This window comes from Haplochromis burtoni, unplaced genomic scaffold, assembly GCF_018398535.1.
Source record: "Haplochromis burtoni strain Fernald_Lab_line unplaced genomic scaffold, NCSU_Asbu1 Contig_83, whole genome shotgun sequence".
Lineage (NCBI taxonomy): Eukaryota > Metazoa > Chordata > Actinopteri > Cichliformes > Cichlidae > Haplochromis > Haplochromis burtoni.
Window position 1 is genome coordinate 705,238 of NW_024582444.1, and position 25,908 is coordinate 731,145.

Genomic DNA, 25,908 nt, shown 5'->3' on the forward strand with positions numbered 1-25,908 from the left:
TGTGCACACTGGAGAGAACCAGGCCTCAACCCATGTAAAAGAGCAACATGGAGAAGAGCGCATGAGCAACAATCCTGGCCTCCCTCAGTGGATTTTCCAACCCAGATGGACATCAACCGGGGGGGGAGGCTACAAAGGCTAGCAATAGAGCCCAAGAGAGTCAAGAAAGCAGACTAAAAGGAAGCACACAGAGCTATAAGAAGTGCGTGAACAGGAGAAAAAGAAAAAATGGTCAAAGAAAATGAAAGGGTGAAAGAACAGGAGATAGGAATGCAATCTTTGTGTTCTTATGAGGTGGGGGTAGAGGGGTGGAAGGGAGGGTTTGGCTAGTGTGCATCCTCTATCTGCTGCCTATCCGCTGGCACCATCTGTCTCGGGGCTTGATGACAGCTCCTGATCATGTGATCTTGCCATGTGACTCGGCAATCTTTTGAAGAAACTGCTGGCCTTTCATGTTTTACATCCTAGCCCCAAGCCCAGAAGCAAAAAGCTAAAAGGACAATAAAGGAAACTGTAGCGTGTAAGGGCAAAGTAGAAGCCACTAAATTCCACATATCATGTGGACATGAATGGTTTGGTTTTTTCCTACCCGCTGAGGAAAGAAATAAAGTATAAAGCCAATTCTAATTTCGAGCTCCATATCTTATTTTTGAGAAGCACCAGGATTAAAGAATGCATTTAAAAGCAAAACAAACATAAGATGAAAGAGCCTCCTTAAGAAGCATGAGAACAGCAAAGAGGTTCATCTTTAGTGTAACTACCTATCAAACTATTTCTGGTATTTAGCAAATTATTCAAACCAAAGGCAGTTTCCCTTTCATTGCCGCTTTCTATCCACTTATTAAAGAGTGGTGAAAAAACACCATTTCGCTCCCTCCACTTGTCCACATTTCTCAATCCATTCTTTACCTCTTGGCTTTGGGGACTAAGCAATCTCAACAGTAACAGGTAGAAAGGGAAGGGCCCCACATTAGTTTCAAGCTAGGAGAAAGGGCACAAAAATATATGCTTGTTAGTTTAATTTCAAGCAGGCATGTGGGGATGTGCTTGTATTTAACTTCAGGTAAGACGAACAGAAAGATCTGCATCTCCACCTGCTATATTTAGCCTACCTCCCTCCTTTAAGATGTGTACTCTTCTCCAAGAATCTGACGGCATCTAAACACCCTACCTTTGTGTCTGCATAAACATCGTGGCTACTTCCTTTAAGAGTCACAATGGCACTCTTACCAACTAGTTTTTAACTGAAACCAGTCACACTAATGGTTACACACTCAAGATTACAACTGCACAAGTGTCTTGTGTCTAACTAACTCATTTTCCAATCATAAAATATGTATTCCTGCTTCTCTCAGTCTATCAGGGAGATCGCCTACTTTCTGATCCTGCATGCAAGGGGCAGGAGCAGCTGCTGCAATGAACAGTACACAGACAGAAACACCGCTCTTAGCAACAACAGCGGCAAACAACTAAACCTTCAAGTGCGGTTACGCTTCGCTAGAGTCGATACAATACAGGCATGCCATCACTCTCTCCCTCCATCATGGCACTGGCTGGGAAGCTATGAGGGACGTTAATGGAAAAGCATCCCATGTCTGAATGAGAGATTACTGCCATTTCCTCAGACTGATGAAGCCCACCTTGTTACGTCTCCAAAAAACCATCTGAAACACCTGACTCTTCTTCATGTCGATCTACTGTCCACTTGTCCATTTTAACTTATTGGGCGTTTTTAAGCGATAAAGGCACTTTTTAAATAAATAAATAAATAAATAAATAAAATGAATGCCAGCTTGCAATAAATACATTTATCAGAGATATCAGCATTTTATGATTTAATTTTTTAATTAGTTTGTTATTGCCCAGTTTGTCATTTTAGCAGACTCTTGAGTGTTTAGGTTACCATACGTACCATTGAGGGGAAGAGGGTTGTCCCCTCCTGGGTGAGGAAAACCAAGACGACCTACATAGGGAAACACAATAAAAAAAATCTTTTGTTATATCATATAAACCTTCCTATAAAGCTATTATTATATTTTCACTGACCAGTTGAAAGAAAAATCTGTATTTTATTAAGAATATGAAAGATATAGTAATAAAATGGCTGTCACTAATGCGATGTCTGCCCTCCACACCAGCTACAGCCAGCTAAAAACAATGTGAGGCAAGACAGCACCACTAACACTATCAATCAGTACTTTGTATTTGGAAAAGGGCTGTTACCATAATAATCCTCTTGACAATTACAGCAGTGCACTAATTAAATTGCCGAGGGGCACTATTTGATCTATTCTGCGCATAATATAGGAACAGTTGGTGACTTTACTTTGTTATAAGTTTTTTTAAAGTGTTAATCCAGAGCAGGCTTTAGCTGGGACAGCTATGATCACAACCTTTGTTACCGCTCGCTGCATGTTTCTCCTACATCTATGGGACATCAACTATCTCTTTCCCTCTTATCACCTCGTTATTCTCCAAGCCTCATGCTATAGATTTTAGCCATTTGCCAAGACCCTCTTGCATATGCACACACCCGCGCCTACACAAACATGTTATGATTCCAAACAAGCTTCGAAGTTATGCAAGGCCCACTTGCTGCAGAGGGATAATGACATGAAAGAGCTCAAATAGTACGACCATTGTTGAGTGGGTAATGAGTGCCCTGTGATTGGTGCATTCCAACGCCTTGGTCACATGGAAATGTGTTGGCTCCTCCCCCCATAGTTTGCCTAGAACTATGGGGGGGGAACAGAAAAAAACAGAACCCCGACTCACAGAGCAGAGAAACCAGGACAGACCACCTGCAGCTTTGAAACATGCCGCTCGATGATAATATTCGACTGTGTAGCGCACCCATCATCATTATCTGAATAAAAATGCAATAAAATGAGTTCAATTTAATCAAAATAAGCTCAAAGGTGGCAACCAAACCAAACTAAAATCCTCTGGACTACAATTCAGACCTTAGTGATGTGATGACACTAAGGTAAAAGTCCATCTGAGCACCACCTGCTATTCTGAATTTTAAAGGGCTATAATGGTCTCCGAGGATCACACGAGTAGGCACCATATCCCTGTGTGTCTGCAGGACTGTGCATGCCCGCTCTGTGAACCTGATTTGCATGCTCCTGGCTACATGTGAGTACAGTACTGTAACAGTTAAAGCACATGCATGCAGAGCACACAAAAGACGGGGGGCGTGTGTGTGTGTGCATGCATGGGGCGGGTGAACAGAGGGATCCTTTCTGTCAGTCAGGACAATGCTGGAAGGGATTCAAAGCTCCTTGTACTGTAGACATTTTGTCTCGCCCGCTCCCTTGCTTCATTGCTCTCACTTTGTTCAATATGTTAAGCCGGAATGAGAAATTGCTGCCCTGCTTATGTGCATCTAAATGTGCTTGTGTATGAATTCTGCCACAGTTTGTTATGTAGATGCATGTATGCATGTGACGGAGAGAAAGAGCAAAAACTGGCCCGGAGAAGAGTCGCTGTAATTATAATATAATATTTGTTATGCATCAAATTATTGTCTAAAATTATTTACTTTTTGTCATCTTTCTTCAGACAAGCTTTGCAGACAACGGAAAAAATGTAAACATACCTGACCACACAGAAAAAGGTTCTGAGAATGCCACTGAGCTAATATTAGCATCAACGAAGCAGAGAACATCTACTTTACATGTATTATAGGATGTATACATATCATATTCTATCATATTTATAGGAAGTTGGGCTTAAAAATCACTTCTGCAAACCAGACTATGCAGTATTTTGAAATTGTGATGAAGTTATGTAAAGCAGAAGCTTGGTGGTTTTTAGAAGAGAATTTTGACTTCTCTTCCTGTGTTTTCTTGGATCCATCAGTGGAGCTAAAGCACCAAAACATGTTTAATGAGGCAGACTTCTAGTTTTCTTCTGCTGATACTGAAGAAACATTTACTAAGATTTGACAGCACAACATTATACCGCCACTGAGCCCGATAGGTCTGAGGTTTAAAGAAGTGATCTTACTGTAGCATCCCATACTTAAAAATTTCTTTAAAACTTTTATTTTGTATTTATTCTGCTAATAAACTGATGTGTATAGTAAGCGTTTTTATGGAACATAAAGCTATGCATATATTACGCACGACATCGCTCCCATTTAGAGATTTTTTATACCACATTTTTACCTCATAAGAAGACTCCTATCAATTTCTGGTCCTTGACTTAAAACTTGTACAACCTAACAAAAACAACATAATCATTATCTAAGTCCTCTGTCCTATTAAACTACTATCAAATATAACAGACAACTTTAACTGTATAGTTAGTTACCTTTTACGCTTAGCCTAAGCCTTGAGAAATCAAATGTGCTTCCTTTCAAACAATGATCATTACTAAGAACTTCAGCTCTATCCTCTTAGCCAACACTCACTATTGGCCACTGACTAACTTTTCTGTAGTCAGATTATTTCTGTGAGCGTCACCCTTTAAAACAATGATCATTAGACTCCTGTAGAATTTAATATCCAATTTCTGGGTTATGATAACTGGTCAGCAGCACTGTTTGCTATCAAATAAATGTTTCCTTTTAATGCTAAGACCAATACTGTATGTTAAAAAGTATCATTGTTCTTGGCAATGTCTACACCAACATGTTAAAAAATTAGCATGCAACTTCTTCAAACTTTTTGGACCAAAACTATTTCACAACACTATTTTGCATGAAAAGCTTAGCAGCAGCGATCATTAGAAAACAACGACAGTGTCAGTTCAGTTCAGCGAGGGCTCTCCCATCTCTCATAATTCCCATTTAAATAAAGCCTAAGCCCTCATGAATCTCTCTGCATCTGCTTCTTAAAATTCATGAGAAAGAGGTTAAACTAGAGCTGGGCGATAGAACGATAACGATATGTATCGCGATATAACTTTTACTCGATAGAGAAATTAAACTATCGCGATAGACCTCGCCGCTCTTGTCTTCTTAAAAAAAAAAAAAAAGATCAGCCAATCCAAATTAAGTAGCGCAGAGCCGAACCAATCACAGCCGCAGCGTCACGTCGCGTGACTTGTAACGTACAGCACAAGTGCCAAGCCGCACGTGTGTTTGTTTGGGAAGCAGCCAGCGCGTAATGGTGGAAATGAGTGTGCCGACTAGAAAAATCAACCGAGCGTGACCGAAGAGAAAACAGATGATGGTTCCAACGCCGGAGAGATTGTCGAACGGAAGAGCCATAGAAGTTCCGTAGTGTGAAGGTATTTCGGCTATTTCAAGTCTGACAAAAAACAGAGTAGCGTGCACTGTAAATTGTGCCGAAAGCAAGTCTGGAAATACAATAAACTGGTGCATGCGTCACACTGTGCGCCACGTTATTGTTTCGGTGAAATGAATTTCTACAATACTGTTAATTCTACTCTCTGCAGTGTTTAAATGCTTACATATACACACAGTTACTGTCCGTCCACACATACGACTCGGTTCTGCTTCTATGCCCCAGCTTTGTTTACTTTTTCCCACCGAGGCGTCTAGACTTCTGATTGGCCAATATTTCTGCACGGTTAGGAATCTAGCGCCACCTGCTGCTTTGGTATGTTCATAGCAGTGTTTTCCTTCATTTCTGCCTTTATGTGTGGACGGGATTATTTTCAGTTCAGTTTGTACACTTTGTGTTTTTAAATCTGGGATGCCACGGAAGTAGCTTTGATTGAAGCAAGCAAGTAATTTATTTATATAGCACTTTCAGATCAGCCCCCAGTTGAACACAAAGTGCCGTACACTTGACATGCCAGAAATGATACATTGAACATGTTAAAAAATAAGAAATAAAAAAATAATATAAAATAAATTAATTTAAAAAAATAAATAAATAAGATGATTATTAAAATGACATTTAAAATAATAAAATTAGCACAAATAGCAAAAACAATAATAAAATAGTATAAAAATGATGATGAGAATTACATTTAAAACAACTGACACTATTTATCTTATGGTTCTTTTTGCATTGCCCCTCAGTTCATCACCGTTTCTATGAAACAAGCTCACTTAAATGGACCCCTCTTCCTAAAGGCTCACTTTATGCTGATCGTGCAGTCATCTGTCAATATAAAAACCATCAGATTCAAAACAATAGTGGGTAAAAGTGCTTTTGAAAACTGCAACTTGTGGACACCACAAATATGTGCAGCAACGATGGCTACGGCTGGGCGTCTGTGTTTTGTAAATATTAAATTCATTAACTCCTTATTGTGTTATATAACAGTGGAAAAGTAGGTCAGTCAACTATTGCTATACAGGTCCATGGGAATCAACTTGCATAAGAAAACGCTAACTGACGTGGAAAACATCTGCCATCAGGGAATACCATATGTAACACAGCAAGTAGAATATTAACAGCTGCACAGGAAAGGCACCTCTCTGATGCAGTTTTATGCATGCTTCGAATCACACTGAGAGCATTTCAAAAGGTTTAGTCTTTTATTTTGATAAATTACCAGATTCTCTGTTATTTACATGTGTGGTTTTGTCTCCTCCTGACCTGCTCTGTACAGCCTGATATGGCTTCCAAGCAAAAACAGACTATTAGACACAGTTTCAAGCAATGCCGTGTGTAGAGCTGCTTGTGAAATCCACTGCCGTCAGCTCTGGCATAAGCCAGAATGCAACATAGTCTCACCCAGCTGCATTTGTCGCACCCAGAATAATCGCATATATGGATATGACAGAAAATGTAAAGAAGAAGAATAGAAGCCACAAGGAGAATTTTGTTTTTGTTTGTCTTGGTTTGTGTTTTTTATGATGAGTGGGAAGAAGAAAGAAGGAAAAGGAAGACAGAGGTGTGAGCTGACTGCTACACACTGTGGCCTTTCATAATATCGCCGATGATAGCACAAAAAGAAGACAAAGCCTCTACATGGCTGACCTGTGGAGGAGGTGAAACCTCTCTGCTAAAAACTGAGGCGTTAACTGATAAATTATTGTGTGTGAGCTGTTGTTCCTTTGTGCGGCCAAATAAGCTACAATCCATAACAAAGACAAGTGTTTAAAGGTAAAGCCTGCTTGCACATTAACATTTTTTTCCTCTTGTTTTGCACACCTTATATGAGGAAAACTGCCAAATGCAAAATAACGAGTGTACTGCAAAGTGTTTGCATGTTATATTGTGAAACTCATTTTCAGCGAGGTCAGTTAACATGCACTGAATAACTATTGCACGCCAGCCATTTACTGGACAAATAATGACAAGATCAGTATCATAGTATGTGTGCCATCTGTGGGAAAATATGATGCATCTAAAGATAAAGGTCCATACAACTACCTCCAGCGCATCACAGGTTTTCTAAAAATACAGACATGCTAAATGGGAAGCATACACTTTCAGCATATACACTCATTTCCTGTACTGAATCCATAGTAAAAAAAAAAAAAATTCCCTGCCTATAGAATAGTGAAAAATGTATGGTTGCTGGAAGTTGTAGGCTGATGCTGGGAGACATCTGTCGCACCAAAAACCTCCTCGTTGGTCACAAACAGATTGAAACATATTGCCGCAACCAACACATTTCAAAAGGCGAAACCTTTATGCTGGAGACTCACTTTTTGCTAGCGACTGGTGGTTGTCAGACATTCACCAACCAGTGTCTAGGCCTGTGTGACTACAGCCTTCTATGAAAAAACAGCTCTGCTGTTAACGCAATGTCAAATTAAAAACAGAAAAAAGGAAAAAAAAAAAAATGCTGCTGGTCTGCTTAGTGTTTCATGATCTTGATTGACAACTGGCATCTTTACCTTTCAGGCTGTCCTGCTCAGCTCTCATGATGTCAATCAGGGAGCTCTCCAGAGTGTTCATGTTGAAGCTGTCAAATGACCTGGTGCGCTCCTAAACAGAGGAGAGAAAAAAGAAACACTGTGTCACATTTTTAGCCTGCTTCAAAGACATGCAGTTAACACAACTATAAAAAGAAATGTGGTAACCAATGGTGTTAATTGTTAAAGCGGAGCAACGAAGAAATTGCCTTATTAATGCGACAATGACTTGGTTAATATCTAAGCTTGCCAAAGACTGTCTTGCCACAAGACAGACATGTTCACTCTTAACTTAGAAAATTTACACAATGGTGAAAACTTCCCGCAATACTTAAAGACTTTTGACCAAAAAGAGTTTAAAAAAGGGGAACAGTCACATGCTTTCCTGTTTCTTCTCACCTCACTTGAGCTTGTTTCAAAGAAAAGACTTGACAGAAAGCTTTGTTTCTCTCAATGTGAGAGACTGTACAGGTACACATAGACTTAGTATTGGTTTAAATCGTTTTAAAAGTAAGAAATGAGAAATAAAAAAGTTATAGCATTTTCTTGGCTCACGTTGTGTTCAGCTTTATTGTGTGGGCCCAGAAGGACTCATCCCAAAGTAGCTTAAAAATTATCTGTAGGTGTGTATCTACCAATGGGAAGAAGAATTAAATGTTGTTCTTTTCTTTTATTAAATCTGGCTTTTGCTCTCAGCAGTTGATTTCTCTCATCTTATAAGATGCTGTTATGTGCTTAATTACTATGTGTTTAATTCAACCCTAATTTCTTTTCTTGCATGTTTTTGTGTGCTTTTCCTGCTGTGCAACTTGCAAAGTAAACACAAGCAATAAACAGACTCGTTCAATGAGGCAACATAATGAAATCAAGAGAAAAACAAGCAGTCAAATGGAGCATGAGCCAAGCAAATTCCTGGGCAAAAGCTTCGTCACCTACAACAAGGGCATCCTTGGCATATCAGCCAGCCACACTGGATATAATTGTATGCACACACAAATACGTGTTAACACGCACACACCCATACGATGTGTATATACAAAATATTCTCACACTAAAAACATGTACCCATAAACAAACACACACACTCCAAGTGGCATGCTGATAAGGTTTCAGTGCAGACTCCACCTCAGCCAGACAAAATATGCAGTCTTTGTCAACAACTTCTAAAGGAAGTGATCAACTCTTTGGGTTTCCCTTCCTCTGAAAGAACCAAAAGTTAAATATGAAATGATTATTATTCGCATCTCGCTTTTCAATGTCTCATTGCTTCCTTCCTCCTCCTTCACCATTTTCCAAGCCATTCTCTAACAAATACCAACTTCAAAAGTAGAAATGCCTTAAAAAACCTTTTATATTCCTCATGCATGTGTCAGAGATCTCATACTTGACAAAGGCAGCAATTGTTCTAGCTAGAAGTTGTTGTTCATAGGCTGTACCCTATGACTAAAAAGTTTAGTCATGTTTATTCTCTCAAAACTTGGTCACGACTGAATATGCATGCCCTACTTTCAGTTTGGTATCTAGTCCATCGACTACTTGATTATTTAAGGGATTTTTTAAATGAGAAACAATCTCCAACTAATTTGTAGAGCGGCACTCAAAGGAAATCAACCGTTAGCATTTCGTGTAAATATGTAAAAACATAAAATAGATTAGTACAATTTAACAAAAAAAAAAAAAAAAAAAAACAGGAGAAGGAATGGCTGCCTAACTACTAACTGTCATGCTTCTAAAATAACAATGCCAGAACACACCTGATGTGTTCAGGTTTAACGCTGTAAAAACATCCACTTAGAAGCAATTGAACCTGACAGGATGATTGACAGATTAGACTTCCAAACCATGTCAGCAACGCAGTGTTAAAATAACAAAAGCATCAGTGTGAAACAATGTGGCCTGTTTCTTTTTAAACCTAATCGGCGGACAGTTCAGATGAAATGTGGAAAGCTCTAAATCCAAATTTAAAAACTATAAGCAAAGTAAACAGTAAACTCATACAGTTCAGGTGTAGCAACAGTTCGAATGATGGTCAGAAAACTTCTGCCTCGAGAAAAACGGAAGAGAAAAGTGTTAAATAACTGAAATAAAGCATGACACAGAAACAAGTTCACCGTTTCAGACAAAACAGAGAAAACATCCTGACAACAACACTACATAGTCAGCTCTGCCCTGGGCCTGACTGATAATGGGCAGAGAATTACCCATCATGTCACTAAGGCTGCATTATCAGTCCTTCTTTAAATTTACTATGTTGTTTCTTCAGCAGCAGCTATGCAAAGATCTCTGTTGTTAAACCAGCAACCAATTCGAAGCCTAACGGCAAACTGCAGGCAGTGTCAGAAAAGACTAAGAAATGTTCATTGTCCTTTGTGTTACCATGCTAAAAGGCTCAGAAGAAACACACCTATCCAAGTGAACTACACTTCAAGGGTTGACTAGGAGGGCAACACACTTTTTCTCTTTTTCCTCATTAATCTACCGTCCGGTGTCTGGAGTTGTTCACCAAAATTCAATATCTACTATCTGATCGGCTTGAAGAGCGTGGTTGGGTATCTGGCACACTTGGCTGGTAAAACAGCCAAACTTCCCAGCTGTAGCCAAATTTCTTACCAGCATTTGAGCTGACTACAACAGAAACAACACTGTGGCAGAACACACCCAATGCACTAACTCTCTCTCCCTCAAAACAAATATCAACATGGGGATACAGGCCAGATTGTGTCCACCATTTTCTCATATCCGCTTCAGTATAATATGTGCACTTGCGCTATTGCCTAAGGACAAATAAGTCAAACACTCCAAGGCAAGGGATGCAGAAACAGAGTCCAGGTTTGGTTTCTGCCTTAAGTATACAAGGGTAATGAGTATATTCCAACATGACGACAAATGCATACAAATAGGAAGCGGACAATGCTGTACGCATTTTTGGATTCGCACGCTTTGTGGCATCAGTTTATTTACCATCATATGTGGGCGGTGTAGTATGACAGGGTAATTCTATTATACTGTTTCTGGATAATACAAATTCATTTTGTGGCTGAGATGGACTCAGTATGGTGGACTTGAGGCCTGGCTGGTTCTCTGCAGTTGCTAAGCATTAGCCTGGAGAGTGATTAATCATCAGATTTCTGCATCTCACTCGCTCTCAACAACTGGCCAGCTGTCCAGCAAAGAGCTTATCCCTGACAGATTGCAAGCATGCACAGATGCACGCACATTAGCCACAAGCAAGAAAAATGACGGTTTATATGGTAGTTCTTGTAATCTATGAACACGGCCTAATGCATTCACTTAAATTTGCATGCAGCCCATTCACACTGCAAAATCATCTCTTGCAGAAACGTGTAACCCTGAAGCAGTCTATTTGAAGCTGATAATGTAAACAGTGACAGTGCAGGGTTTTTTCCTTTTACTATGCATGATAGGTGTGAATTGTTGGTTGTATGCAGCAAGGCAACCTTACTCTACCAGGCCCGGTGCCATTTGCTGTTTGTTTGACACTGAATTAAAAACTATGCACCAAACTAATCATTTAAAATATTTGGACTATTATCCAGAATAAGGATTATGGAACACACAAAAATGGGCTTATTATTTATTATTCCATTACAATTACCTCTCAGATAATTTGACTTTTTCAGCCAGTAATTCTTATCAATCTAAAATTAATCAATTCTTTTTTTTCCCCTTTTCTTTCTTTTTTTGTTTAAATTGGGACCTATGCATTGTCTAAGAAGCTTATTTGAAATGCTTGACAAAAGCGTACTGGGCCACACATGATCAGAAATCGGTTCATCTGTCATTCAATCTATGGTTCATTAAATTCTGATATGGGTTAGCTTTACAACCAGTGCATAAAGTGCTGCACACAGCACACACTAGTTGCTTAACACTGACTGAAAAAGTAGTCTAGGTAGATCTGGGCTTTGTCATTCTGGGCTCCCTGGTATATTTACACAGAGTCAATTCCAATCAATTTTAGACATCTATAAAAAACAATGTCTATTTTTGACAGGAGATATTTATTTGGACAGGAGAGCCTATCATCGGCTCCGTCTATAACAGAGACCACCGACAACACGCTGCCTTTAATATCATAAAAGCTCAAGTCAAGCATGTTTGGAAAAAACAAAAAAGCAAACAAAACCAGGGCTGGGCCTGGCTACCACTGTGTGACTGCTCCCTCTAAACAGAATCTAATCTTTAGCAGCACCAAACTGAGCAACCTCCAACAGATTTTCATGGCATGTAGAGTCATCAAAGAATGATTAAATCCAACATGCTGTGGGTGATTAACTCTCAACATTAATCATCAATGTCATCTGGCTGTTAAGATAAAATGGAAGCTGTGGCAGGGTAAAGGGATGCACAACATAAAAGCAAAAAAGAGTAAGGATGTATGGTGATGTGTAATTTGTCAGGGCTGTAGAATTTGGAGGTTATTTAATAGTTCGCTTATATTCAATTGTCGGAAGGTTGAGCTTTTAATTACATCCCTGAGATTTGTAAAAGATAGAAAGGCCAAAGAAGGAAGGTAGATACAGCTGTTAAAGAAAGGGGAGAGCAAAAGTGAATAGTGAGGTAATTCATCATAAAAAGAGGAAAAATGTAGTACAGGAAAGTGAAACAAGTTGTTCTTTTGACACTTGTGATTATTTAATTATCACAAAATGAATATAAAGTTGATAAAACTCATTCCATCCATGTTTTGACAGGCAACACAAAAGTCCAATGACAATGAGAATAGCAGAGATTGAGCCATATCAGGTTAACGTGACCTGCAAAGCGTAGGAAGAGCAGCAGGTAGTGGCACATGCGCTAATGTCTGGGCTCCTGCAACCACGTACAGTAGAACGTCAGGAGTATGAGCAAGCTAAAGGACAAAATGACACCAGAAAATGTTAACGAAAACTCATGCATTACAGAGCACGACACCCCAGAGGACACAGTCCAAGGCTCAGAAGACTGGGACAGAACGGTTTGAATCAACAGAAAAGTATCGATGCCATTTTTAGTGATTTATTTTCCATTCTTAAATGTGGATCCATTTTATTTATTTGGAACTGACCAAAGAATTTAGACATTTGTTTGCGTTCTTCTGTCACAGAACTTTAACTGATTAGATTGTCACTTTGTTATATATACCTATTTCGTTTTAAAATGCAGACCGGAAATAAATATTTAAATCAAAATCAACCTTACATCATCACAAGTAAAAAGTCAAAATTATATACTGATCGATAGACTGACATTAAAGAAAAGAATTGTGATAAAAAAAATAAAAAAAAAATTCCACATTGCTCAGCTCTGGTGATTGTACTAAACAGTAATATTAACTACTCCCAGCTGCCAAAAACAACCAAATACACAGTGTTGTCTGAACAGTGTGTGCGTTTGGGTTTTAAAACAAGTGACAAAGGGAGGCGTTCAAGCAGTATTTGAACTGCTTGGGGATTAGATTAAAACAACTCACTTACTGTATGCATTCAGCAAAGCTACCTATAATAAGACACCTGAACATAAACTTTCCTTTATCAACTCTTTTTTGTTATATCAAATTTTGCTGAACACATATTTCAGTGACTAATTAGGGCTTATGCACACACGTATACACAAGTGCCCTTTCTTCCTGTTGCAGAGCGTCTGTCAAGGGCGTAAGAAGGGCACAATGAGGCTGTATGAGCAGGAGAGTTATGTGCTTGCCGGTGCACCGCTCATTAGTTAAAAAAAAAAAAAAAAAGAAAAAAGTTTTTTTCTAATTTAACAACACTGTCACAAGGACCAGTGGTAATGGTTTTAACCTTGGGCTTCAAATGACCGAGAGAATTTGTCTGAAATGGCATGACAGTTTTCATGCAGAACATCACAGGTAGGCAAGGAAGGGTACCTGAAAGGCCTGAGGCTTATCTTTAAAGCAAATTTCTCAGTGTCAGCGTGATTGTGTACAGGAACCATAAGGTGTTGTGTTTAACACAGGCAAATGGGCAGGTCTACAGTTCAATTACCTGATACGTGAGTATTCATACTCATATATACGTGTGTGTGTTTTGGGGTTAGGGAGTTAAAAATGTACTTTTGCCTTGTTTGAAATATATTATTAATACATCTGTGAAAAACCGCAGCAATAATTCTACCATTTCACCCCCAAAAAAGGGGTTGATCCATGCAAACCATTTGCCATTGCCACACCTGACATCCTAGTGATCCCACAAAAATATATCAGTTTAAGAATAAGCAGATCGCTCCAGGACACAAATGAGCTATGAACAAATAAAAATGAGCAGAAGAAAATTACTTATCGGAATAAATTCAGGCAATAATAAAATAACATTTAGCTTTGCTTACTTGCTAATCCAGAACTTATACTTCTGCTGTAAAGTGAAAGTTTTATTTCAGGAGTTCACAGTACATATATGAACGGATGTTCACACATACCTTTCTTAAATAGCTGCATTTTACTCTCGGTTTTATCAGGCACAAAGCAACAGGCCTTGCTTTTTCAGCCACTCTCATGGCTTTGTTTGTCTAACTTTTATTTACTGACAATTAACTCTGGACAGGATAGAGTTTACCCAACTGCACTTCCTCTAGTTCACACTCAATATTTTCTGCATCATATTTTCATTAAAGATTCAGATGTTAGCAGTTTTCACGCATGTACTGCAACCCTTGGCCTTTGTAGAATATAACCAACAAAGGTTCATGTAAATACTGAATATCATCTTTAGGCTCCTGAGCACCATCCGTCCAGTTATACATCCATCCATTTTCTTAATCTGATTCAGGATTGGGGTTGGGGTCTGAGGTCTGGAGACTCTCCCAACTGTCATGGTGTGAGAGGAGAGGTAGACCCTCGACAAGTCACCAGTATATAGCAGCACTAACACAGAGACAGCCAATTAACCTAACATGGATGTCACTGGACTGTAGGAGGAAGATTTAGTATCTGGAGGCAAAAGGGAAACATGCAGACACAGGACCTTCTTGCTGAGAGGCGACAGCTCTAACCACTGTGCCGCCCACTCCAGAGCTACAGTATTTTCCAAACATGCATCCATTTTCTTAACCTCTTATCAAATTCAGGGTCACAGAAGAGCTGGAGCCCATGTAAGCTGACGCAGGGCATCCAACTACAAATATTTAAAGCACAGGCTTATCGAGTAAAAACAAACGGCCTAATAGTCTAATATTCGTAACGCAAACCAGCTTACAACCCCGTGTACTGGTCATTTACAGGTCTGATTTTACATAAAAAGTAGCGTTGTTTTGGTTAAAGCGATATGTGGTTATCTTATCTTTATCTTATCTTAAAACCACACTCTGCAAAGATTTTCTGGACATACACAGACAGTTTTAATAATGTGCCTTCAGATAACAGCATCATTATTTCTAAGCTGCACAAACAGTCAGGAGCGCTGTAACCAACAGTTACCCAGGTGGCTTACTGAGGCAATATCCTGTGCTGGCTTCTCTACCTCAGACCCTGCAGGTCTTGACCTGGTCACTGGCCAGATTTACCAGTCTGAAACCACTCAGTACACCTGACACAGCAGCAGGCTTCTGACCTTGAAATTCACGGGTGAAGAATTAGAGGACAAAGAAGGAAAGAATAACAGATAGAAGAAGACGAAAATAAAGACTTCCCTGACATTTAAAAAGTACACATTTCTGGTCAAAGGTTATTTACTAAGTGAACTGTGTGCTAGCGGTTAGCAGCAGTGTGTCTGGATAGTTAACCACTGTAACATATCTGACTGGTTGCATACTATTGATTTATTGTGTTTATGTGCAGCGAGTTTATAGTGCAAAGGTCACAAAAGTACTGACTTACAGAAATCATCTATGTTACCTGTTTACGACATTAAAAATGCACAAAGAAGCAGATGTTGTGATGAAATAGGAGTTATTTCATCAAACACAGAAGGCCTGAATAATGCCCAACTGATCCTTCATCTGTTGTGTGTGCTAAAACTCCAACAGTTGAGGCTTACAGGAGAAGGGATGTGACACAGGTCTGTTTAGTTCACAGTTACACAAACTACAGTGTTTCATTTACCAAATCCGGGAGTGCCTTGTGTAAGACAACTTGTGTAATTAGTCATCTGAACAATGCCTGATCTCAACAAACATTGACAAGAACCATTTTAAAAATGGTTTTAAAGAAAGCAAAACAAAGCCATCTTTCCCATAACTTCCTCTGGAGTATTACTCTAGCTACGGGAGTAAATGGATAGGAAACTGCTTAAGGCAACTGATCAGACGGATGTGGCAATTTTCATGTCACATGTATATGCAAGCATGGATAATGAAAGCCAAACAACACTTGGATAGATGTATTTAAGAGTGAAATATACAGAGAAGGCACTGGCAATTAAATGTGACGCTTGGTTGGCTGTGCAGTAATTTAACAATGGTTTCTACAGTAACCACTTCACCACAACATCATGACCTACAGTACATGCTCACACCAAAATGAAACATTTCAAGATTCGGTTGTTTTGTGGTGGATCGAAACTGACAAAAAAAAAAAAAAAAGAGAAGAAAAACAACTGATGTGATTCAGAATTTGACAGACTTATAAGCAAATCCTCATTTACATGTAGTAAACTATCTCAGTTGGAACAAATCCTAATATCCACATGAAGTGCATATGAAGTGAATGTTCCAAAGCGGCTGCATTACACAATGCAACAAGCAGCACTGATACAGATCTGAGTGGAAGATGTAACTACGGGCAAAACAATACCGATCCACATCCACGCAAAGCGAGGCGAAAACAAATCTGCGTGAACTGATCGTGTCCGACTTGCCATTACGCCACCGTGCATATGCTTGAAAAGTACAGATTCACGAAGGAGATGTTCTTGAAGAAAAGAAGCAAAAGTGGAGATTGCGGCAGGTTTCAAACTGAGCTTGAGGACTATAAATATACACAGCAATTTCTTAACAGTCATTGTTATCCTTTGTTGGTTATTGAAACCTATATTTTAAATGTGTTGTTATTTTAAAAAAGGAGTTACACTTACATAATCAGTCCCTCTCCCTCTCTCAGACATGCACACCGACAGGGAGGCCATTCTACGCCCATCCTCCATCTGCCCTTGCAGTATCAAGGGGGCAAGAGGACAATGCTACTTTAGTTGATCTGATTCAACCACAAGGAAGAACAACATACTGCAGCTACAGGAAAGCTAGCTTAACTCTAACACCGGGATGTAACAGTCAGGCTTCTCGAAATTGTTGCAGAAACCCAAATCTGATCTACAGGCTGTTTGACACCAGTTGTAACGCCAGTTGTAACGCCAGTTGTAACGCTTTTAACGCATTTAAATCTACAAAGCATGTTGGGAACTTCTTTCTCATTATACTTTTTCTGGTCTTTTTTTTTTTTTTTTTTTATTAAGCCAACAGCTTTTTTTGTACCATCCAACCATGCTAATCTGTAATTTTGTGCTCATGAAGACATAACAGCTGCGTATGTGCACCTCTGCACAAAGCAGGGAGGAGGATGGAGACAAAGTGAGACACAGGAGAGCCTCCCTCCTTCCAGCATGAGCAGAAAGTGATGCTTCTATAAGATCATTATAGTATTCTATCACTGATGACCCCGTTCACATATCACAACAAATGATTTTGCATACAGTAACTAATTAACTTAAGAGGACGGATATTAGCTGAACAGGTAATACAGAACTAGGTCACAACATTTGCCCAGTTATTTAATCAATTTAAGCTTTTTAAATCTTTTTGACATGTAAAAACTGTTAATAGAAGCAATAGGATGAAGTTATAAATTAGCTAACTACCTTGTTACAATTTTAGTTATCTTTTTTTAAACTACAATGCTAAATAAGTGAGCCACCATCCTTGTAATTATGCTGCCAGAAAACTAGCTAAAAGAGAGAGGATGTTCCTAATATTGTCCTCTTAAGGGAAGTCCACACAGCAAGTGTGGTGACAATCAGAGACCACAGAAGGTCACTGACATTTAGTGGCTTTAAGCAATGATGGGGTGGGAGCTAAAAAGCTCATTTCAAACGTTGGATGAACTGTACCAACACCCTGTACAAGACAAATGAGGATGTCTTAACTGAATCATGCAAAGCTAGTCTAGTGGAGTCCAAGAATAAAAATATGGAACTGTAAATGAGAATAACAGGCCCCCTTTAAATAGTCTCCTCATCAAAGCAAACTGGAACAGGTCAGACACGAACCTGGGCCGCACAACTACCTACAGCAATTAGCTGTTAACAACATTAATCCTAAATAGCTACTGAGAAGCATGTGCTCCCTCTCTAATACATGTCAAGACATGTCCGCACAACCTTCTGGCTGCTGAGCCTGTGGAGTGTTGAGTCATTAACTGCTAATGGGCAAGAAGAAAGGTCACAACAAGCATCACTTTTAACAGTTTTAAGTTACTTTGCATCTTAAGAGAATTTTGGATTCACTGGTAAAGAACGTGTTCAGGAAATCTGCAATCTATACGTTCAGTTATGATGTTGACAGGCTGCTGAATCTAAAAAGACATGCAGCCACCAGGACTATTTAACACGATCTATTTTCATCCATGACGACGACTACGACTGACACCAACTTGCAGGGACTTTGTCACAACGTAAAAAAGTAAAGGATATGTAGGGTACTTAAAGAAACATTTCACTGGATAGGCCCAGATGGGTCTATAGCCACCTCTGTCTCTTTCCCCTCCTCCTTATAACGACCAGCACAATCAATCACGGGCTAGATCAATAGAATGAATTTATCTCCAGGCCCCTCTACCTCTTTCCATTACAGCTGGTTTCTACATGTGACAGTACAATTATTTAAGCAGTCTTCATTGTATGTGGACCCAGCTTTTAAAATGAATGAACAGGTTGGATTTTTTTTTATTAAGGGGTGGCCACCCATGCCATGACATACAGTAAGTGATTAATGTAACTCTAAATCTTATAAATCATCAGACTCTCTTTTACACAGTGTAATAGGTCAAGAGCCTAATATATGCAAAGCATAAAGAACTGAGCAAGGTTCATGGATCTACAGTATCACCGTTTGTTGCTAATGGTTGTTTACGACTGGAACAAAAGCAATCTAACCATAATGTATTGTTATTCATCACTTAATGCAGATATAGTTTTTGACACTATTGTCTGTCGTTATACCCTCCATCGCCGTCTTCATTTTGTACCTCTCTCTCCCAGTCTCCCATTATAAAATCTTATCATTTTTTTTCTGTCCATGCTGTCTTCTCCCCCATTCCTATATGCGCCCCCCCCAATTCACATGGCACACACCACTGCAGTGACAGAGCCACATTAGTCATCGCAAAGGACGCTCAGCTACAGAAGTACAGAGTCCAATAACAGGTTTAACACAGTAGCAAAAGCATCGTGTAAATCTGTGCCCTCCTGCTGTGTCTAAAAATAGAAGCTGTACCACATAATGCTATAATATTAATAGTTCACATAAATGACATCCTGCTGTTTAATAATTCAGGTGATGAGCAGCGACAACTGAAAAATATTCAGAACCAGACATATACGCTGGACATTCATGCTTAGTATACAACATAATTGGGAAGAAAAAGAGGACAATTCCATACAGTTAGTGAAAATTCCCACTCAACCATCTGAATAAACATCTTAGAGGCAAACTGACCTGAAAGGGGAAGATGTTATCGCTGCGGCCAACTCCATCATCCATCCAGGACTTGGGGTTAAAGCCTGCGGGACTGTTTCGAGGGTACTTCTGGGATGCCACATGGTTGTTAGGGAAGGTCTTCTTCAATGGGGAGATAGAGTTAATGGGAGTCATCCCGCCATTCAGCCCGCGTCGATAATCTCTGCCTTGAGATCCTCCCCAGCCGCCACCACTACCATATCCTCCTCCGGGACTCCAGGAAGTGGAGGAGCCGGGGGAGGGAGAGGGACTCTGGTAGCTGGCTGGACCCCAGGGAGACGGGGGCTTGTTCAGGCTGTTGGACAAATGCGGCAACTGGCTGAAAGCTGCATTCCTGTGTGGGAAGGGCGGTGGTGGGTGGGGAGAAGCTGGAGAACGCCGATGCTGCTGGTGTTGGCTGTGGGGGTGCTGGAAATGGGGATGGGGTGGGGGAGCCGGGTGGTGCTGGGACAAGGCAGCAGCTGGTCCGATCTGGGGGGAGAAGTTCCCACCAAACCCTGGACTGACGTGGTGTGAGAAGTTCTGGAACAGCAGAGGCCCGTTACTGGCAGACGCCGGGTTGAAAAAGCTGACATCCTCGTTGATGATTGTTGATGGCGCAGGTGGGATGGCGGGTGACCAGTTGTTAAAGCCAGAAAGCGATGACGAGGTTGTACTGGACTGAACTGGGCCCGTACCCCCGAGACCAGATGTCTCCTGGTAATCAAAGCCTGTCAGAACAGGTGACTCAAGACGGAGCTGCTTCTCTTTTCCATTACTGCTGTCAGATGTGCCATTCTCTGTCTTGCCTTCCTCGGACCTGGCTTTTTCCAATTCTGAAATTATCCCAACGCCACTTCCACCCTCTTGGTGACTCCCAGGAGACAACTGCTGCTTTTCTTGCGTTTCTTGCATTTCCTGTTGCTGCTGTGCTTTGGGTTTTTCTGGCCCCCCCAGGATTTCGTCTTGCACGCTGTTGTGGGTGGCGGAGGCAGGGAAGAGCCAGGGAGAGCCTCCCGTGGTGCCATTCCCTGCGGCTGTGGTGCTGTTTATGAAAGCGGCAGGGCTCTGCGACACATTTTGGTGATGATGAGGGGGCTGCAGATGCGGGTGGATTCGGACCGGGAATGCAGACTTGTTGCCAGTGTTGTTTTGAACTAGAACTCCAAACCCGTAATCCCCCATTTGTTTTCTCCCCCCACAGACAAGTGCTATCCCGTGATCGTTTGGTCCTATGGAGAGAAGAGCATACAAGCATGGCATGCACTGAGTTAGCAGTCACCCACTCACATTAACCAACAGATCAAGGGATTTAGAAAAAAAACAACGAAGTGAGGGGACACAGAGGCATGGAAATCTCTTTATGTGTATGTTCTAAATGAGATCCTACACACATATAACATTCACTGTACTGTGGCTTTAGAGCTCATCCTTAAAAAAAGCCAGCCAGTTAACGTTACATCTTTAGCTAATTATAACCCCGTGACGTTGCCAGATTGTCTACAGCTGAGCTGCTGGCAGCCACCAGTAAAGCCAGAACCACTGCTGTGTCGAGCATATAGTCTCCATTTGGGGACGTTTTACTAACGAAAACCAACTGACAGGCAACTAATTATCACCCAAGAAACGCACATTAGCACAAAATATCAACGAAGGCTGAAAATATTGACAAAAAACCAACAAAACCGTCAAAAATAAAACACTCGACCTTGTTTGACAGCTGTCAGCACCCTGGGAAGAGCCCACTATCAAAATTAAGTTTATATTAATACGGCTTTTTTATCAGTCGGGCAAATTATTGTTAATTAATCGGTTTCACGCGTCGACGGAGAAGCAGTTTAAATCGCTGTTAGCTGACCAGCTAACTTTTCCATCCGTTGCTAACATTAGCTTGCTAGCTAACGACCGTTAGCACGAATGCTAGCTAGCTGGACAGGTTGAAGGCAAGCGAATAAAACATCTCCTCACCTTCTGATCACCACCTTTCGACCTCGGCGTCGTCTGTGTCGAGATCCTTTCCCTCGGGCTGAGAGCGAGACGGTGTCCTTGAAACAATGAGTGCGGCAGGCAAAGGTTTTCAGAGGCGGTTTTAGTAGCTGACTCGTACAGTGCAGTCGGTCAGCTCTTTTTTTTCTCTCTCCCTTCTCCTGACGTGTCCTGCCTGCTCAATGACACAGCTCTCTATCTGCTGCCTGTAATCTGGACCGTATCATCGAAGAGCTTTGTTAACGTGGCAGTGTGTGACTTATACTCGGTTCGTTCATAAAGCCTTATTCGATCGGTTTCATTGTTCGCTTTATTTTCTTTTCTTCTCACTAACTGTCTCTCCTTCAGAGCCAGCCGATCCTCTGTGTGTGTGCGTGCTTGCTTCTTGGCTGCCCCTCTCTCCTGGAACCGACCGTGGCCGAATGACAGCGAAAGATCAGCCGAGACACACTTCCGCTTCTGGGACGGCCCCTCTTCGCTTAGACCACGCCTTCACGGGGCCACACCTCGGTACGCGATTGGTTGGACCACCGGCAACCTCTCTAAAATTCTTCATCATTTAACAGCTATGCGCCAATAATATAACCACGCCGTGCTTTAAGGGCCTGCCCAGTCAGGGCAGAAAAAAACCCTCCTCCCATCTCTATCCTGTCTTTTCACGATGCAGCCTATATCAGGTCGTGAGAAAAATGAGAAACCCAACCCCCCCACCAAAGCTTCAGTAAAAGCGCATCCTTGGCTCGGGCTTTTTGATCCCTAGCTCATTTGTTGTGTGGAGATGAAACAAGGAGGTATGCTATCGTTTTTTTTGGTGGTCGTTTTGGTGTTCCTTTTCATGCATAACTTAAATGCAAATCTCGTCCTCTTCACACTGGCCACTGCACTCTGCAGTATTTTTCAGCATTATCATTTTTGTCAGATGGCTAGAGTTTCCCAATCAGTCAATCTTTATTCAGCACTCATTGTCCATAGAAAGAAATACACCCACAAAGAGACTACAGGAGTGCCTCCAATAAAGACTGATGTTTTGCCAAACCTGATATCCATTTAGCCCAGTGATCTCATTCTCAGGTGTGTTGAGCCTGAATATAAATTTAAACATGAGATTTCTTAATAAAGCTTTAAATATACTGATTCCAGCAGTTACAAGCATCTCACTTGCCATTTTAGTCTCTTTAGTAACAACCTCATGGCATCATTAAGCTACATGTAGCTCGCTTCCCTGTATTTCATCCACAGGTGTTCTGTATACAAATGTGTACAGTATGCTCTAAATGAAGAAATATTCACTCATTCTGTACATGCAGTAAATTTGCATAAGAGGATGTTCGCTTGAGCATACATTAACTGTCATGCCTATAAATATTGTTGTCATCTGTCATTGGATCTGCAGAAAGATCTGCAGGATATTTGATCTCATTACTGACAGTAAGATTATTATCTGACAATGTAAACTTTGGAAATCTGAGATAGATTTCCTCCTTAGTCTATATAGAATCTAGAAATCATATCGCTCTTACAGGCATTGCGAGTAATACGCAGAACATATGTGAAGTAGCTGCTGGAGAGAAGCACTACTAGGACTGAAGACCACAAGATCATCTGCATACATGATGTGGTTCACTAAATTTACAGGCTCTCATATTCTTTGACACATCATCGACATAAAGATTCAAAAGAATTGTGGATAAAATCTCTCCTTGTTAGACAAGGAGTTATGTTGTATACCAAAAGAAAAGCTGGTTAATGTAATATCTCCTATCTGTGTTACATCTGTACTCACACTGTCTTATAATAGGTTTTATTATGAGAAAACAGCCTATTCAATCCAAAATCAAAAGCAGCTGTCATGTAATCATACAGTTAAATATGTAGTGACAACCAGGAAGCAGATTGCTTAGCAAAAAAGCTTCATGGCTATCAAATTGTCCCGTCCACATTACAGGAAAAACAAAAGCCAGAAAGAGAGCTTTAAGTTTTTTAAACCCATTTCACCTCTCATCCAAGAGGCTCTTTCAGTTCAAAAACCAAAAGTCCCAGGTATTTAAGCCCTAATGCTGCTTAGGAGGTGGTCGTTGACACACTATTAATCACGTACGTCATCACATGAGACAAGGTGTGAAAAAAGGCGTGGGTCATTACCACCAGAGGTTTCAGGTGAAACCACTGTGAGACCTTGCCCCACCCTATCATGTGACCTGTTGAGGTTACTTGATGTGAGTCAGGGTTGAGGCACCTGCCGTAAGCCACCACCTCCTTCGATGATGGTCCTCCACAGTGGACATAGGTGGCCTCTTTTACTCCTATTTCAAACCATCTGTCACTCCTCACTGCACTGCGCAGCGTACACTATGTTGCTTAGTTTCTGTTTGGGAGCTTTGTTTTACGGATGAACAGGTTTATGTCCGAGGGTGTGGCTGGGTCTGAAGTACAGTATGTACTTGTGTACACGTATATGTTCCTTTTGTTTCCCTTCTGCCATAGGGAACATTTTCTGTCAAGTATGGCAGGGTCCTGATCACCCCAAGCTTGTGTTCCGGAGGGTGGTGGGAGTTAAAAGTACAGATTTGTGTATGTGGGCTTCCAGTGAACTTCAATGTTAAGGCTTATATCCTTGTCAGTGTGCACAGCACAGTCCAGAAATGACAAGCTATTATCCTTTGTACATTACACAAAATACACAAATCCATTATATTAGGCAGATTACAAGTGTCAGCTATGGTTCTATCTTGTGAACCAAACTTCATGTATGTAGTATATAAATGCTTTATTCATTAAATCCATCTGTCCGTCCGTCCATCCATCCATCCATCCATCCATCCATCCATCCATCCATCCATCAGTCTATCCATTCATTCTCTTTGGTTTATCCAATTCAGGGTCAAGACAGGGCAAGAAGCAGGGTGCCGATGCCATTTTATCTTCAAATTATTTTGTTTTGGTTGATTATTTTAATCATTTGGCACATTTTCTGAGATGTTTCAATGAACAAGGAGCATACTAGGAAATATATTACTTTTACCTCTGACTCTGGTCATAGTCCATTGTAGTGATCAGAAGCTGGAATGAAGATGCTATACTTATAGTGTGTGAGAGAGACATTAGGGCCCCAGGCCCTAACAGAGTTTGAAGCCTGTGGGATAAAGCGCCCTTAAGAGATAGAGCTATAGGTGCTTGTGTTTTCACCTTTGCACAAAGCCAGGTTAGTGTTTATGCTAACAAAACATTGAATAAGCCTGCTTGTGTCCTGATTTAATGGACAGAAATTAGAGAGGAGACAATCTTATAATCTCAAATTCAGTAAAAAAGCACTCAAGAAAAGATTTCTTCTTTTGATCTAAAAAAGCAATTTTCTCCGTGTACAGTGTTAACTGACATCTAAGATTGATTTGATTCGTCATACCACTATGAATCTGTCCCAGTTTTTTCTAGGGTATCACATGTAGCCCATTTAAGAGATGTGGTTGTGTCTGCTTTACTCTGTCAGATGACCATCCAACCACCTTTTTTCCTACATCACCCACCCACACCAATAACCTTCTACTCCTTTTATCTGTTTCCCTGTCCTTCTGTGTCCTTCTCTCTTGTATGGTCATTATCACAGAGAGGTCATCAAACAGCTTTGACTCTGTCAGTCTCACTGACCCTCAACTGGCAGTATTACACGCAAGCCGCAAATGGCAATCTCATAAATCTGTCACTTCAAATCCAGCTGGGAGAGAGCGATAAATTAGGGGAACATGCAGTCTCCTGCATTATTTAATATATACAGGAAGGATGAACAGGCCATGGAGCAGGTATTAGCAGGGTTAAGGAGTGACCGGATTAAAGCAATCAGATTAAGAGAATAGATTGCAGATGCCTGATAATGTGGCCATTCACATTGTGTTCAGAGGTTGCCGTGAGCTGTGCAAATACCCGTAGATGTGTACAAATAAGACAATATTGCAATAAGAAATCCATCCACCTATCCTCTGCCACTTGATCTGGTTGTGGAGACAGTTAAGCCAAGATGCCCAGACTTCCCTCACCCAGCTACTTCCTGCAGCTCTTCTGGGGGAACTCCAAGGTGTTCCCCAGCCAGCCAAAACGCAGTATGTCCAGGGGCCTCTTCCAACTTGGGCATGTCCAAGAAACCCTCACATATAAGGCATCCAGGGGGTGATCAGATGCCCGGACCACCTCAACTGTTTTGTGTTTTTTTACTGTAGAGGAGCTTAACTGCAGTCTAACACTCGTATCACAAATTTCTATCATCATTTTCATTTCCTCTCCTCATTTTTTAAAATGTCTGTTCCGCAAACAAAACTGTTCAAGGGAAATCTTCATGCACTGGAGGGTGAAAAACAGCCGGAAGAAGGAGTAATGTTTTTTTGTTTTTTGTTTTTTTTAAAAATCACAAATGAGATCCAGCTTTCTGCCACTCCTCATGCTCTACACTACAGTAGTATGAATAAAGAGTAGAGCACAAG

General features: G+C 40.7%; 1 protein-coding gene across 5 annotated transcripts in view; it reads right to left on the reverse strand.

The window, feature by feature from the left end:
* The window catches only part of cpeb4b (cytoplasmic polyadenylation element binding protein 4b), a 35,168-nt gene extending 13,245 nt beyond the window's left edge, over nucleotides 1-21,923 (reverse strand). For 2 of the 5 annotated variants that reach the window (XM_005926394.3, XM_014334890.2), the window contains exons 1-5: nucleotides 21,419-21,923; nucleotides 19,451-20,682; nucleotides 16,816-16,884; nucleotides 7,772-7,862; nucleotides 1,913-1,963 (exon numbers count right to left, since the gene is read on the reverse strand). In XM_005926394.3, coding sequence (XP_005926456.1) covers nucleotides 1,913-1,963; nucleotides 7,772-7,862; nucleotides 16,816-16,884; nucleotides 19,451-20,635 — 1,396 coding nt within the window. In that variant the 5' untranslated portion in view covers nucleotides 20,636-20,682; nucleotides 21,419-21,923. The remainder of the gene's footprint in view (nucleotides 1-1,912; nucleotides 1,964-7,771; nucleotides 7,863-16,815; nucleotides 16,885-19,450; nucleotides 20,683-21,418) is intronic. The other 3 variants (XM_005926396.3, XM_005926397.3, XM_005926398.3) reach the window with 3 other exon arrangements.
* Between the last annotated feature and the right edge of the window lie 3,985 nt (nucleotides 21,924-25,908).